Below are 13,678 nucleotides of genomic sequence, written 5' to 3' on the forward strand. Positions count from 1 at the left end.
TTGGTAAGCGTTTGGAGCGGTGGTCTCTCCACATATTTTGGAAACCGGTAATAGAGGTAAAAAAAAAAATTGAAAGTCACTTCTTTTTGCTTTGGTAAAATGTTCTATCTTTGTTGCTTAAAAAAAAATCTTTCTAATTATGAAAATAGTTTTTTATTCTCAAAAAATTAAAATTTTAAAATAGTATAAGAATCTCTATTTAGTTTAGTTTTTTAAAAATTCAGTTATAAAAATTTCTGTTTAGATGAATATAAAAGATTATTATCTGAGAACAGTTGTTCTATTCTTTGAATTATTGAGAACTATTTTCAGGGTTACAAACCAAGTGAGTCCTTAATCTCTCCTAAGTTTGGTTGGCTTTGCTCTCATGTTCCATGACTATTAGTCGTGTCATGTTCGGTGACTATTAGTCGTATCAAAAGGTAACAAATTTGAAAGAATAAGATGCCAAAACTATCCTCCATTAGTTCGAGTAATTAGGGATGGTAATTTCTCTTCACCCACACTTAATGGGACTGATTAGGTAGCCTCTTAAATAGATTTAGGATGGGTATAATACTACCTCTGTCCAAGAATAGGGGTCCATTTATAGAAATTGAAGTTTTTAAAGGGACATGCAATTAATGCATTGTCCCTTTTTAAAATTATCAAATTATCCTTTCTAATTTAAATATATAAAGTTACAAAATTTGAAATTTTTTAAAAAGATAAAGGATAATGATGGAAAGATAAAGGAAAGATGTTTTGACTTTTTAGAGAAGACAACTAATTTGGGACATGTAAAAATGAAATAATAGACTACTAATATGGGACAAAGGAAGTAAAATAATTAAAAATCAGAAGTCGGTTTGGGGCAGGGTCAGATTTAGTGATGAACTCACCCCACCCCCAAGTGATGAACTCACCCCACCTCGTGCGAATTATATGTATCTTTAATATTTTTAAGACCACTGTTACTTTGTTGGAAATGTCCTTAATATATTAATATTTACAACAATTTAAAAGCTGGGTCAGCTTATTTATTAGTCTAATTTGAATACATTGGGCTTTTTTTTTTTTTTTTACTAAATAATAAAAGTGGTGTAACCCACCCAATCCCACTCCGTAATTAAATGAAGTATGCGGGACGAAGTCGATATTACGTTAGTCAAAGTAGGGGCGGAGATGGTATACTAATTACAAACTCGTCCTGGAGTAGGGGCAAAGTTGGTATGATGGATTTTTTAATAGAGCGAAGTAGGATTTAGCCAACTCTGCCCTGTTGCCATTCATATGAATACTCCGTATAATTTTAGCTTCAATTAGTTGGACCTTCAAGGGTTTTACCTAGTGTTACTCGAATCCGGATGAAAAAGTGAATAGGTATATACGGGTTAGGTGTTACTCTACCTAATAACTTAAATTTTTGAGTCGGATCTCATAACACCTGACCCGTTACACCTAGTTAGTTAGTAGAGTGTCTAACTCCTTGAGGAAGTGTGCCCTTGTTCGAGATCTTTTTTCTTATTTTGCCAAGGAAAAATAATTAGTTGGACCACCATCCCTTGTTTTTTTGGATTTAAATTATTTTTCTCTTATATTAACTTTGCTACCGAGTGTTGGTTTCTCTAACTACTTATTTTACTTAATTAGAGTGTAGATCTTTCTCTTTATATGAACTTTGCATAGAAGAGTAAAAGTGCCCAATTGGGGCTTCACCAACGCTATTAATCTTTCTGTGTCATATATGCATCATATGTGTGTATGTGTGTGTATAGAGAGAGAGAGGTGTTTGAAGAATATATGACTTAGTGGTGGAAAATGTCAGCAACCATGGGATATCTCAAGTCCTGCTATTGATTGAGAAATTCGATCCAATGTACTAAAGTGAACTTCTGAGGGAATTGAATGGAGGCATTCCTTACCACCACATATCTCTACTGGTGCTTGAAATATGATTGTTAATTTATGAGCTTATGAACTAAGTACTTGTATGTAATAAGAATGGGCCATAGGGTAGTGAACTTTAAGGCTTCGTTTGGATTGAGGGATTTAGAAGGATTTGGAGAGAAAAGAAAGGGAATGATAGTAACTAGTGTGTTTGGATGAGAAGAATAAGATAGAAAAGAAAAGATTGGTAATGATTTGGAGGGATAGCTATCCCTCCAAATTCCTTATATTGTATCCCTTCAAAATTGACAAGATTTGGAAAGATTTGAAGGGAAAGGAAACTAATGACAAAAGTATCCCCATTTGGTTTCTTATTTTCCATCCGGTTTCACGTTTTGATTCTTGCAGACAGATAGATAAACTAAAATATATGGGTTTTTGAACTTCTAATGTGGAATACATAAAAACCCCATCAGGTTTCTTGTTTTCCATCTTGTTCTTTAATCATACATAAATACATATTCACACACACACACACACACAAATTCATACATAGATACATACACGTGTGTGTATATATATATATATATATGTGTGAAAAAAAAACTGAAATATATAGGTAATAGGTTTTGAACTTTTGATTTTTGCAGACAGATAGATAAACTGAAATATATGGGTTTTGAACTTCTAATTCTTGTAGATTTTGTAGTTTGCAGTTGTATAGAGAGAGATAGAGAAAGGGGGCAAGTTCAGATCTGAGAACGAGAATAGAGATGGAGGCAATTGGGGAGGCTGAAATTATTTGCCCTACTAACCCCACAAAAGGGTAAGATGGTAATTTTAATTATTATTCTTTCCTTTCTTTTCTCTCCTCTGTCTTATCCAAACAAGAATATTATCTATTCCTTTCTGTTGTCTCCTATCTATCCAAATATGAATATAAATTATAGCTATCATTTCCTTTCGTTTTTCTCATAACTAATGTTATCATTTCCTTTCTTTTGTCTCCTGTGTATCCAAATGAAGCATGAGAGTTCAAATAAAGAAAACAAAATTGAACTGGAACACAACCGTTCTCTTCATGTTGAATAATTTCAGCGGTTGTTTTACCCACAAACCCGGCCGTACAGGGAGTTGTAACCAACAAACAACTTTCCTATTTAATTTCAGTTGGTGAATGCATCACACCTTCGCCCAATCTCTCATTTTTCCCAATTTTAACACTATATATAGATGCTCAACTTCTCCATTACTTGACCAAATGCCTCAAGGAAAGCCACAACCAAAAACTGTGCTCTATTCCATGTCTTCAACAAGGAAATGGAGGCCAATTCCGGCATAGTAGTACTCCTTAAGCTGCCTGAAACCATCTTCTCCTTCGATTCGATCAAGAAGATAATAAATAAATAGAGATTGGTAGAGACTAGTTAGAGAAATCAATCAGATTGATAGATAAAGAGGAGCAACGAAGATGACAGGGATCCATCATTTCAATTTTGAGAGCCAAATAACATCAAATCTACGCAACCCTATTTGGAGACAGCCCTGCCGCCCCTTCCTCTACCTCCTCCGTTGTCGATGGCATTTTGTACTCGTCAAAACCAGACCCGCCCCTGAGATTCTCAAAATTTTGTGAGGCCCTAGGCAAGCTTTCAACAAAAAAATTATAAGAATGCGAATTTTTTATTAAAATGAGATAATAAAATATAAAATATATTAATGTTAAAACAAAACCCGATATTGATGCTTTATAGAGAGCACGATCCAGTTTACATCAATAAATTAAAAGAAACATTCAACACAAATTAGTAACAAAAATCAAATTTCAACTTCATATCAAAGTAAACGTGATCATCTTGCATTTTGAGTTGCAAATTTATCAATTAAAGTGCTCCAATCAAGTTCCTTCAACATATCTTTTTCAATAGATATCATAGCCAATTCATTCAATTTCTCTTATGACATCGTTAACCGTAGGTAAGATTTAATCAACTTCAACTTTAAAAAAATTCTCTCAGCAGATGCAACTACAATTCGGATAGTTAATAATACTCTATATGCAACTTAACATTTTTATAAAATCAAATACTTCAATTGCCTTTTTTGTTCCTTTAGATAAAGTTTTTCTTAAGACTTATAACTCTGAAAATAATTCTGTCCCATCAGTATCAGAAACCATGTCATTTTTGAACGGATCTTAAAAGTTTATTTTGGAAAACGTTTCAATTGATTGCACCAATGAGTTAAAAATTTAATTGCTTGGATTGAGTTTAACGGAGCCTGCGATGCATGCACATGAGCCCAAAAATAATATAATAATAAAATAAATTAGTTTCTGAGTGTTAATATAATTTTTTTTTTCTTTTGAAGGGAGGAGATATAAACAAATTATTGTTACTATGCAAATTATTGTGTAACATATAAATTGATATTATAAGTACGTGTGTTTATTGCTATAATAGCAAATGCCTCGTTAGCCCAGTGGGTTAGTACTTCTGGTGAATTTTGGAGTGTCAAGTTTCTATTCCCTGCATATTCTAAGCAAACTTCTAACATTTCTAGCCTGTATTTATTGCCATATACTATATTTGCATTATAATCCCTAAATTTGAGGCCCCCATCAGAGCTCCCCCATAACAAACCCACAAAAGACTAATTCAAACCCAAAAAACTATATATGTGTGTGTGTATATATATATATATATATATATATAGAGCTTAAACAAGAGAGAGGGGAGGATATTGAGCTGAAAAAAGGGATCAAAACAAGGGCAAAAGTGACATTTTTCATTTTAAATGCATGCATTTAGTTAAATAAAGAAAGGGGTATAATGGTAAAATCATATTTTCCTATAAAAAATAAACTGCTACTAGTAACAATTTTTTCAAGAGGCAAACGTGAAAAGGTGCCGGAACATGCTACCCTTTTTGTTTTTCTTATATTATAAGGAATTGCCATGTGTAATTTATTTTGAAATTTAATTTTATTGATCTATAATAGATCACCATTAATTTGAATACTATTTAGGTCTCAAGTCTTCAAAGTGTTGTTCAGAAAATCTTTACCTCACTCAATTAGGGGTGCACACGATTTTGGTTCCTGTGATTCTTGGTAGAATCGAAATTAATCTCAATGACTCTTAGAAAATGGAAGCGGAACAAGTGTCGATTCCAGTTCCAATTCTGATTTCGATTCCGATCTGATTCTATTCGATTTGGTTCTATTAGTTCTTTGTAAACCCTTAAACTTACTGTGATTACTGATTAGAATGGCTGAGACTGAAAAAAAAAAAAAAGGTATTTTTTTTAAATTAAAAAAAATAATAAAATAATTGTGATTCAATTATGTACCTAGTTAAAAAAAATAATAAAATAATTGTGATTCAATTATGTACCTAGTAGAGAAGAACATAACACTCGGTACAAATTGCCGTGTCTGGATTGTAAAATTGTTGGGTGGGCTTCGGTCAAATATTTCCCTTCTTCTATTCATTTTTATCCTCTCTAGTCTCTGCCGAAGCTTCGGATTTCATTTGTTCGGATTTCATAGTGTAATCTGAGCACAATCTTTCAATCTTTGGAGCCTTATCCGTTAAGACACCACCACTTCCATAAAATTTTCTCCAATCCACTAAAACTTTCTCTCCATCCAAACATGTAGCAACCAAATCATGCAAGAAACCCTCCATCTCTTCTCCGCCAATGCTTTCCCCAACCACAACTTTCCCTCCAAACCCATCAACTTTCCCCCGTTTTATTGCCCGAGAAACCTCCACTTTCCCACCATTTCCTCCACCAAAACCACCATTTCCCTCCCCCCAAAACCCCCAAAAATCCCAGAGACCCCCTCCATATCCCCAACCCCTCAACCACACCTCAACCCAACTCCCCAATCCGAGTTCCATGAGAGCCTGCTCTACCTCGACTCCATCGGAATCGACCTCTTCTCTCTTCTCACAACCCACCCTTCGATCGTCTCCACCTCAATCACCGACGTCAAATCCATCATCCACTTACTGCACTCCGCGGGCCTCACCGCACCAGATCTCCGCCGCGTTCTCTCCATGTGCCCCGAACTTCTCACTTCCAACATCTCCGACATCGTCCAAGTCTTAACCTTTCTCCTCAGGGAGGCCCAGGTGGACGGCTCTGACCTCCGCCGCGTCATCAACCGACGGCCCAGATTGCTCGCCTGCAGCGTCGAGAAACGCCTCCGTCCCACCATGTACTTCCTCCAAAGCATCGGCATTACCCAAATCAAGAGACATACCTCTCTCCTCTCTTGCTCTGTTGAACAAAAGTTCATTCCCCGAATCGAATACCTTCAACGAATTGGGTTCTCGTACCGGGACGCTATATCTATGTTTAGGAGGTTTCCACCGTTGTTTTGTTACAGTATCGAAGAGAATTTCGAGCCCAAGTTCGATTACTTTGTGGTGGAAATGGGTAGAGAGCTGAAGGAACTGAAAGAATTTCCTCACTACTTTTCGTTTAGCTTAGAGAATAGGATTAAGCCTCGGCACCGGCAATGTATGGAAAAGGGTGTGTGTTTATCGCTTCCGGCAATGTTGAAGTCCAGTGAGGAGCGGTTTGGGGGCAGGTTGGAGGTCTTCTGTAATTCATCGATACCGGTGAGCACTTCTCCTTTGTGGGTTGCAAATTATGATGCTAATTCATTATATAATTAATTTGTTCATAGCATATCATTTAATTCACTTGATCAGTGATGTGTAGTAAATTGCCCGTGTAATATAGATTGTAGCCATAATACCTATATCTTTTAATGGAAGAAAAGAGTTTAGCTTTGAAACTGATAATTGGGGTTCAAATAGGTGTTCGTTTTATACCATTTAATTTTTGAGGGTTCTAAATTTGTTAGTTTTATGTATTGAAAGGAAAATGGAATATAGATGGTTCCATTTTGGTACTAGCAAAAATAGTGGGTTGTTTTGGATCATTTCAAGTTATTTGATTTCTGATTAATGTTTTACACTCGGGTAAATTACACTTCCACCTCCTTACACATGGAGGCCTATTTTGCGGAAACTCGCACCGGCTAAATTTATTGGTTTTGTATATTGAAAGGAAAATGGAATATAGATGGTTCCATTTTGTGCTACCAAAAGTAGTGTGTTTTGGATCATTTCAAGTTATTTGATTCCCGATTAATGTTTTACAATTGGGTAATTACACTTGCCCTCCTTACACATGGAGGCCTAGTTTGTCAAAACTTACACTCACTCCCCCATCCAAATTTGATGGTTTTGTGTATTGAAAGGAAAATGGAATATAGATGGTTCCATTTTTGTGCTAACAAAAATAGTGGGTTGTTTTGGATCATTTCAAGTTGTTTGCTTTCTGGATCATTTCAAGTTGTTTGCTTTCTGATTAGTTAGTTTACACTTGCACCTCCTTACACACGGAGGCTTAGTTTGCAAAAGCTTACACTCACACCATCACATTTTCATTCTTAATGTTTGTTACTTTTTCATGTTAAATTACACTTTGTCCTCAATAGAATAACACTATTTTAATTGCACAGTATCTCATTGCCTAAGAAGCGTGGACACGGATACGACACAACACCGATACGGCGACACGACAAATCCAAAAAAATTAGGACACGGACACGGCAAATAGTATATATACATACATATACATACATATATACATACATACATATACATACATATATACATACATACATATACATACATATATATATACATACATATATATATATACATACATATACATACATATATATATATATGATGTGGTACTTTAAAAATTACTGAGTGTTACTATTTTTCATCAACCTCACAATGAAAAAAAAAACACAAATCATAACTTATAACTAATAAACTATAAAAGAACAATGTTGCAGAGTTATAAAACTAAAAAAAAAAAAAGACATTAGAATAATAACTAGTATCATTTAATCATCATTGCAACTTTACTTCAAATACAAAAGTATAGACAGAAAGGATTATTAACATTCATGACTGTTTAACATTCAGGATTTTATTGTTAGCACTTAACATTCACAAAAACCTAAAGGCTAGTCCCCAAAAAAGATACAAAAACAAGTCAGTGTACTATTATCTATTCCCTTCCATCATTTGACCTAGGACTTTTATCATTTACAATACCAAAAGGGTAGTACAAAACAAAAAAAAGAACATATCAGCATTCAAAAAAAAAAAAAATTCCAGAAGTGTCCGTGCCGTGTCCGTGTCTGTGTCCGCGGAGTGTCCGTGCCGTGTCCGAAAATTCAAAAAAAATAAAAAAATTCCAGGCACGTTTTTTGGCATGTCTGACACGTGTCGGATGCGTGTCCATGTCCGACACATGTCGGACACGGATTCTTCGCCCATTTTGGAGTGTCCGTGCTTCCTAGCTCATTGCAAACGAAAAAGATGACCCCATCCATGAGAAATTATTAGATGGTCCTAGAAATGAGAAATTGTCCCAATGTTGCAGTTTTTGAAGCTGGGCTTTGAGGGTTCGGTCATCTGACGAATATGAACTGGAAATTTTCCATCTTCATAATGTACTTTGCTATCTGATCCGATCATGTTCACTTATGTGTTTTTGTTAAGTGGTATTCTCTTTTCGTTAAGTGGTATTCTCACTTCTAGTTAATCTTCATGTTGGTTCTGGAGAATGAGTTTGTGTGCTTTTACACCAGATTTAATTTGTAGAGATACATGAACAACACATAACACCATTTGGAAAAAAATAACAAAATCTTTTTCTTGGGATCCCTTTTCTGACAATGGCATAGCAACTGATTGCATTTTATTAACCCACCCAAAAAATTAAAAGTAGCATTCAATATTGGTATGTTCAGCTAAAAGAAAGTGGATTTGAAATAAAGAGATACGAGTTTCAAATAAAAGATAGGTTTTTCAAGTTGGATTGGGAGGTCCAAGGGATGTTTAGTGAATGAGTTATGGGATATATATTTTATTAGGACTCTTCAGCTATTATAATCTTATTAGCATGGATTTCAAGTAACCCTTTTCATCTTGTTTTTCCCTCAAATCAAATCATGCATCTGGTTAGAACATAAATCTAATACTCCTTAAATAATTGAATTTAAATCTATTCAATTAAATGCTTCAATTCAAATGGATTTAAAAGTTATGTTGTTTTATTAAGGTTTGCTTGCTTTGTTCTCTAAGCACATTGCACAAAAGATTGTTGGAGAAAATCAAAAGTTTGTTTGTTTGGTGGAATCATTACCTTTGCAATCTTGGATATGTTCACAAGATATAGGTTTGTCGCTTTAAAAGCTCATGATGTCTGTCCATGAGGACATGTTTTGGCATTTAATTTACAGAATATAGAACGCTAAGGTAGAGTGTTAATCTTTAATGGATCCAAGGCTTGCATCAAAAGGGATGTTATACTTTTATTTTGCTTAATTTCTGGCTTTTTATAATCTTGAGTGTGCCGATCAACTTCTGCACCAAAGTGTTGTTTTCATGGTACATATCTAAGTTATTGCGTGCAATAATCAAGCTTATGTTTCGTGGAACTCAAGCTGAAGCAAGATTTATGATCTTGTAACATGGCACTTCATGTGCCTGCTTAACTGTTAGCTTTTGTGTAGTAGTAGATTTTGTTTATTCTTGTGGGCAATGAACATAACTTGTGGTTTTTCTGCCACGTATAAAAGCTCATTCTGAAGTAGCTTCCGGTTGTTCTGTTTCCTTAAAGACAATCTTTGGAAACACTCGGAAAAAGTGTGACCTAGGAATTGTAATGACAGGGCTAAACTGTAAGATATTAGACAAAAAGATAAAATTGCATGTCATTCTGAAGCTGAGTTTTCATTCCTTTTTATTATCAAATAGTTAGATCTGCATGTCACATTGAAGCCGGGTGTTTAAAGGGGCTATGTGACAGTACCTGCGGATTTGTTATGACTTCATTTCTTCTTTTCCTGATAGCCATAGGGTTAGAGCCTTTAAAATTGTAGAAAGTTGTAGACCAGTCACAAAAAACATTGGTTTTATGTAGGATGATTAGTGATAGTGTGGCCAAAAAATGAGTCCATCCAACTCGAGGAAACTTTAGGCATCTTTGTTAAGCGGTATTCTCACTTCTAAGTAATCTTCATGTTGGTTCTTGAGAATGAGTTTGCGTGCTTCTCATTGAAAGTTAGTATTCCAGTCATGCATATTTCTTTCTATTTCATCCTGTCCACCTGTTAGTCTAGGCACATAATATGCCCTTTTCTGTGTATTGTGTTTATTATGAAAAACTTGACCATGGGTATAACACCTGATTTAATTTGTAGAGATACATGAACAACACATAATAAGATTTGGAAAAAAATAACAAAATATTTTTCTTGAGATGTCTTTTCTGACAATGGCGTAGCAACTGATTGCATTTTATTAACCCATCCAAAAAATTAAAAGTGGCATTCGATATTAATATTGTTCAGCTTGAAAAAAAAAAAAAAAGGATTTGAAATAAAGAGATTTTAGTTTTAAATAAAAGATGGGTTTTTCAACTCGAATTGGGAAGTCCAAGGGATGTTTAGTAATTGAGTTATGGGATATATATTTTATTAGGACTCTTCTTCTGCTATTATAATCTTATCAGCATGGATTTCAAGTAACCCTTTTCATCTTTTTTTTTTTTCCCCTCAAGTCAAACATGCATCTGGTTAGAACATAAATCTAATACTCTTTAAATAATTGAATTTATATCCATTCAATTAAATGCTTCAATCCAAATGGATCTAAAAGTTATGCTGTTTTATTAGGGTTTGCTTGCACTTGTTCTCTAAGCACATTGCACAAAAAATTGTTGGAGAACATCAAAAGTTTGTTTTGTTTGGTGGAATCATTGCTTTTGCAATCTTGGATATGTTCACAAGATATTGGTTTGTTGCTATAAAAGGTCACGATGTCTGTCCATGAGGACATGTTTTGGTACTTAATTTACGGAATATAGAAGGCTAGTGTAGAATGTTAATCTTTAATGGATTCAAGTAATTTAGAGAATATAGAAGGCTAGTGTAGAGTGTTAATCTTTAATGGATTCAAGGCTTGCATCAAAAGGGATGTTATACTCTTATTTTGTGTAATTTCTGGTTTTTTATAAACTTGAGTGTGCCAATGAACTTGTGCCCAAAGTGTTGATTTCATGGTTCTTGCGTGCAATAATCAAGCTTATGTTTCGGGGAACACAAGCTGAAGCAAGATATATGATCTTGTAACATGGCATTTCATGTGCCTGCTTAACTGTTAGCTTTTGTGAAGTGGTAGATTTTGTACATCTTGCGGGCAAAACTAGTGGTTTTTCTGCCACGTATAAAGGCTCATTCTACAGTTGAAGTTTCCGGTTGTTCTGTTTCCTTATAGACAATCTTTGGAAACAATGGGAAAAAGTGTGACCTATGAATTGTAATGACAGGGCTAAACTGCAAGATATTAGACAAAAAGATAAATTTGCATGTCATTCTGAAGCTGAGTTTTCATTCCTTTTTATTATCAAATAGTTGTTAGATCTGCATGTCACATTGAAGCCGAGTGTTTAAAGTGACCGTACCTGCGGATTTTCTATGACTTCATTTCTTCTTTTCGTGATAGCCATAGGGTTAGATCCTTTAAAATTGTAGAAAGCTGTTGACCAGTCACAAAAAAGACATTGGTTTTATATAGGATGATTGGTGTGATTGGTGATAGTGTGGCCAAAAGAATGAGTCCATCCAGCATCTTTGTTAAATGTATTGAACAATCTGGAGAAGAAATTGTAGAGCAATTGTTTGAAAGCGGGATGAAGAGAAGATGAAGAGAGGAACTGATTAATAGCTGCAGAAATTTATGTATTAATCCTTGCCCTAAAATAGTCGTGATGTGCACTTGTTGTTCAGTTAGGCCAAGTTTATTCCTTTCAAAGGTGTGTGTATGTAAGATAGGTGTAATAAGTAGGGGCCGTGAACCTTTAATTTAAAGCTCTAAGAAATTCATTTCTTGTACTAGTTTCTGTTTGTTGATAGATTGCATTATTAGGTTGATGGGAATGATTTAAAACTTTTTGTTATTGAAAAAGAAATTTGTTTAAGAAAATAGATATAGGAACTTACCATTGAAATGGGTTTCGTTTTCTGGTAATTCACCAACTGACCGGAGTGACAAAGAAAAATCATAGAAGAAATTCATTTGTTGTCGTATATGATGAGATCATGACAAAGTAGGTCATGAGGGAGGACCACTGGATCGCGATCAAACGTTTGTGCTGACGTTTCTCTATATTAAGCTTCTTGTTGGCGGCCAAGCCCAACTCAGCTCCGACTCATATTTCAAACATAGCACGCTCTACTTTTTGCATAAAGTTACTCCATTAAAGATGTTATAATGTTATTCCACGCATTATTTATCTTCTTCTGTTTGGGTCTTATATGGTTGGTTATCATTGGGGGTGAGGGAAAAAAGAAAAATAATAAATAAATTCTCGACAACAACAAAAAGGAAAGTTGATTGATTACATCAATATGTAAGTAACCAACTTGATGAGTGTTAGAATTAACAGCAAAGTTGTTAATTTGATTATAGTCGTTAACACTGGCTGAGACCTTGGCCTAATGTGATTGCCTGTTTTTTTTTTTTGGTTAGGCATGGGTTTTGCTGATAGATAAAGGAAAAAACATAAATAAACTAAACCAAATAAATAAACTATAAATATTAATAATTGAAAGCTATTTATGTAATAAGTTATGTTAATCACAATTATCACACTAACAAAGTGATCATTAATAATAATAATACCTAAAAAAAAAAAAAAAAGCAGTGGTCAAATAAAATCAAATGGCATCAAAACAGCAATCAAATTGAACAAAAGTCAAGCCGCCAGAGAGAACCGAGTTTGGGGATATAGATAGCATCCTCCTCCTCCGAGTATAGTATTATGAGGCAACAATCACACCGTGAAGACTCTCTCTATCTCTCTCGAGTTATTATATCAATGGACTACTCCTTGAACAAAGTGACACCAAACCCTCTCCTCCGGCGTAGAAACTCAATCGCAACAACCAAGCTCAGCCTGCCATCAAAGCTCCTCCAAGCCGTCGCCATCACCACCTCATCAACACCATCATTCCCAACAGTGGATTTGGAGCTCATCAAACCCCCCCTGTCCTACACCTCCTTAAAGGACATCCTCCCCTCCACCGCCAGTGTCCTGTCCCCCACCTCCAACGCCGTGCCAGTGTCAGCCAGTTGCGAGATCTCCATACGCAACCGCCTCGTCAAGCAAGCCGCCTGGTCCTACCTCCAGCCCTTATCCACCTCGCCGGACTCTGTTGGGCCTCACTTCCTCCGCCGACTGTGGGTCAGATTCTCCTGCGACTACGTCAAGAATCCCTTCACCGCTTTCCTCCGGTTTTTTGACCGCCGCATTTTACAGGCCATAACCAGAGTCTTCGATCGATTGATCCGACTTGTTCGGGTTCGGAGTCATTGTTTGTAGTCAATATAATACACAGTCGGGATGACTTTTATTTATTTATTATAAATATGTAAATGTATTATCACGTTCTGCTTTTTGTTTATTTAAAATGCGAAAAGAGACGGTTTGGAAAAATAAAAATACTCCCTGGTTTTATTTAAGAATGGGAGTGAGGAAAGTGTGGAAGATTAAATTAAATTTGTTGGAAACTATAAGTTAGTGTTTAAATTTATTATGATTCTAGAATTCTCTTTGGATGATGAATATATATTGAATTATTTGTAAGTAAGAAGTGAGAAGTCAATAATATCAAGTTTATATAAAAATGATGTGTTTGTTA

The 13,678-nt window shown here is 35.1% G+C and overlaps 2 protein-coding genes across 2 annotated transcripts; both read left to right on the forward strand.

Annotated features, from left to right (window-relative positions):
• Positions 1-5,387: 5,387 nt before the first annotated feature.
• LOC132313755 (transcription termination factor MTEF1, chloroplastic) lies at positions 5,388-13,678 on the forward strand. The gene has a single exon (XM_059812682.1). It carries the CDS (start codon positions 5,541-5,543, stop codon positions 6,555-6,557), a length of 1,017 nt encoding a protein of 338 aa, XP_059668665.1. The 5' UTR covers positions 5,388-5,540; the 3' UTR covers positions 6,558-13,678.
• On the forward strand, positions 12,856-13,359 carry LOC132314781 (uncharacterized). Its single transcript, XM_059813602.1, has one exon. It carries the CDS (start codon positions 12,856-12,858, stop codon positions 13,357-13,359), a length of 504 nt encoding a protein of 167 aa, XP_059669585.1.

This window comes from Cornus florida, unplaced genomic scaffold (assembly GCF_030987335.1).
Source record: "Cornus florida cultivar Cherokee Brave unplaced genomic scaffold, ASM3098733v1 CherokeeBrave_3.0.0_Hap2_Chr06, whole genome shotgun sequence".
NCBI lineage: Eukaryota > Viridiplantae > Streptophyta > Magnoliopsida > Cornales > Cornaceae > Cornus > Cornus florida.

Bases quoted from the DNA above. Each gene is read 5' to 3' on its own strand.
- LOC132314781 (XM_059813602.1), top strand. From the start codon at position 12,856: ATGGACTACTCCTTGAACAAAGTGACACCAAACCCTCTCCTCCGGCGT.
- LOC132313755 (XM_059812682.1), top strand. From the start codon at position 5,541: ATGCAAGAAACCCTCCATCTCTTCTCCGCCAATGCTTTCCCCAACCAC.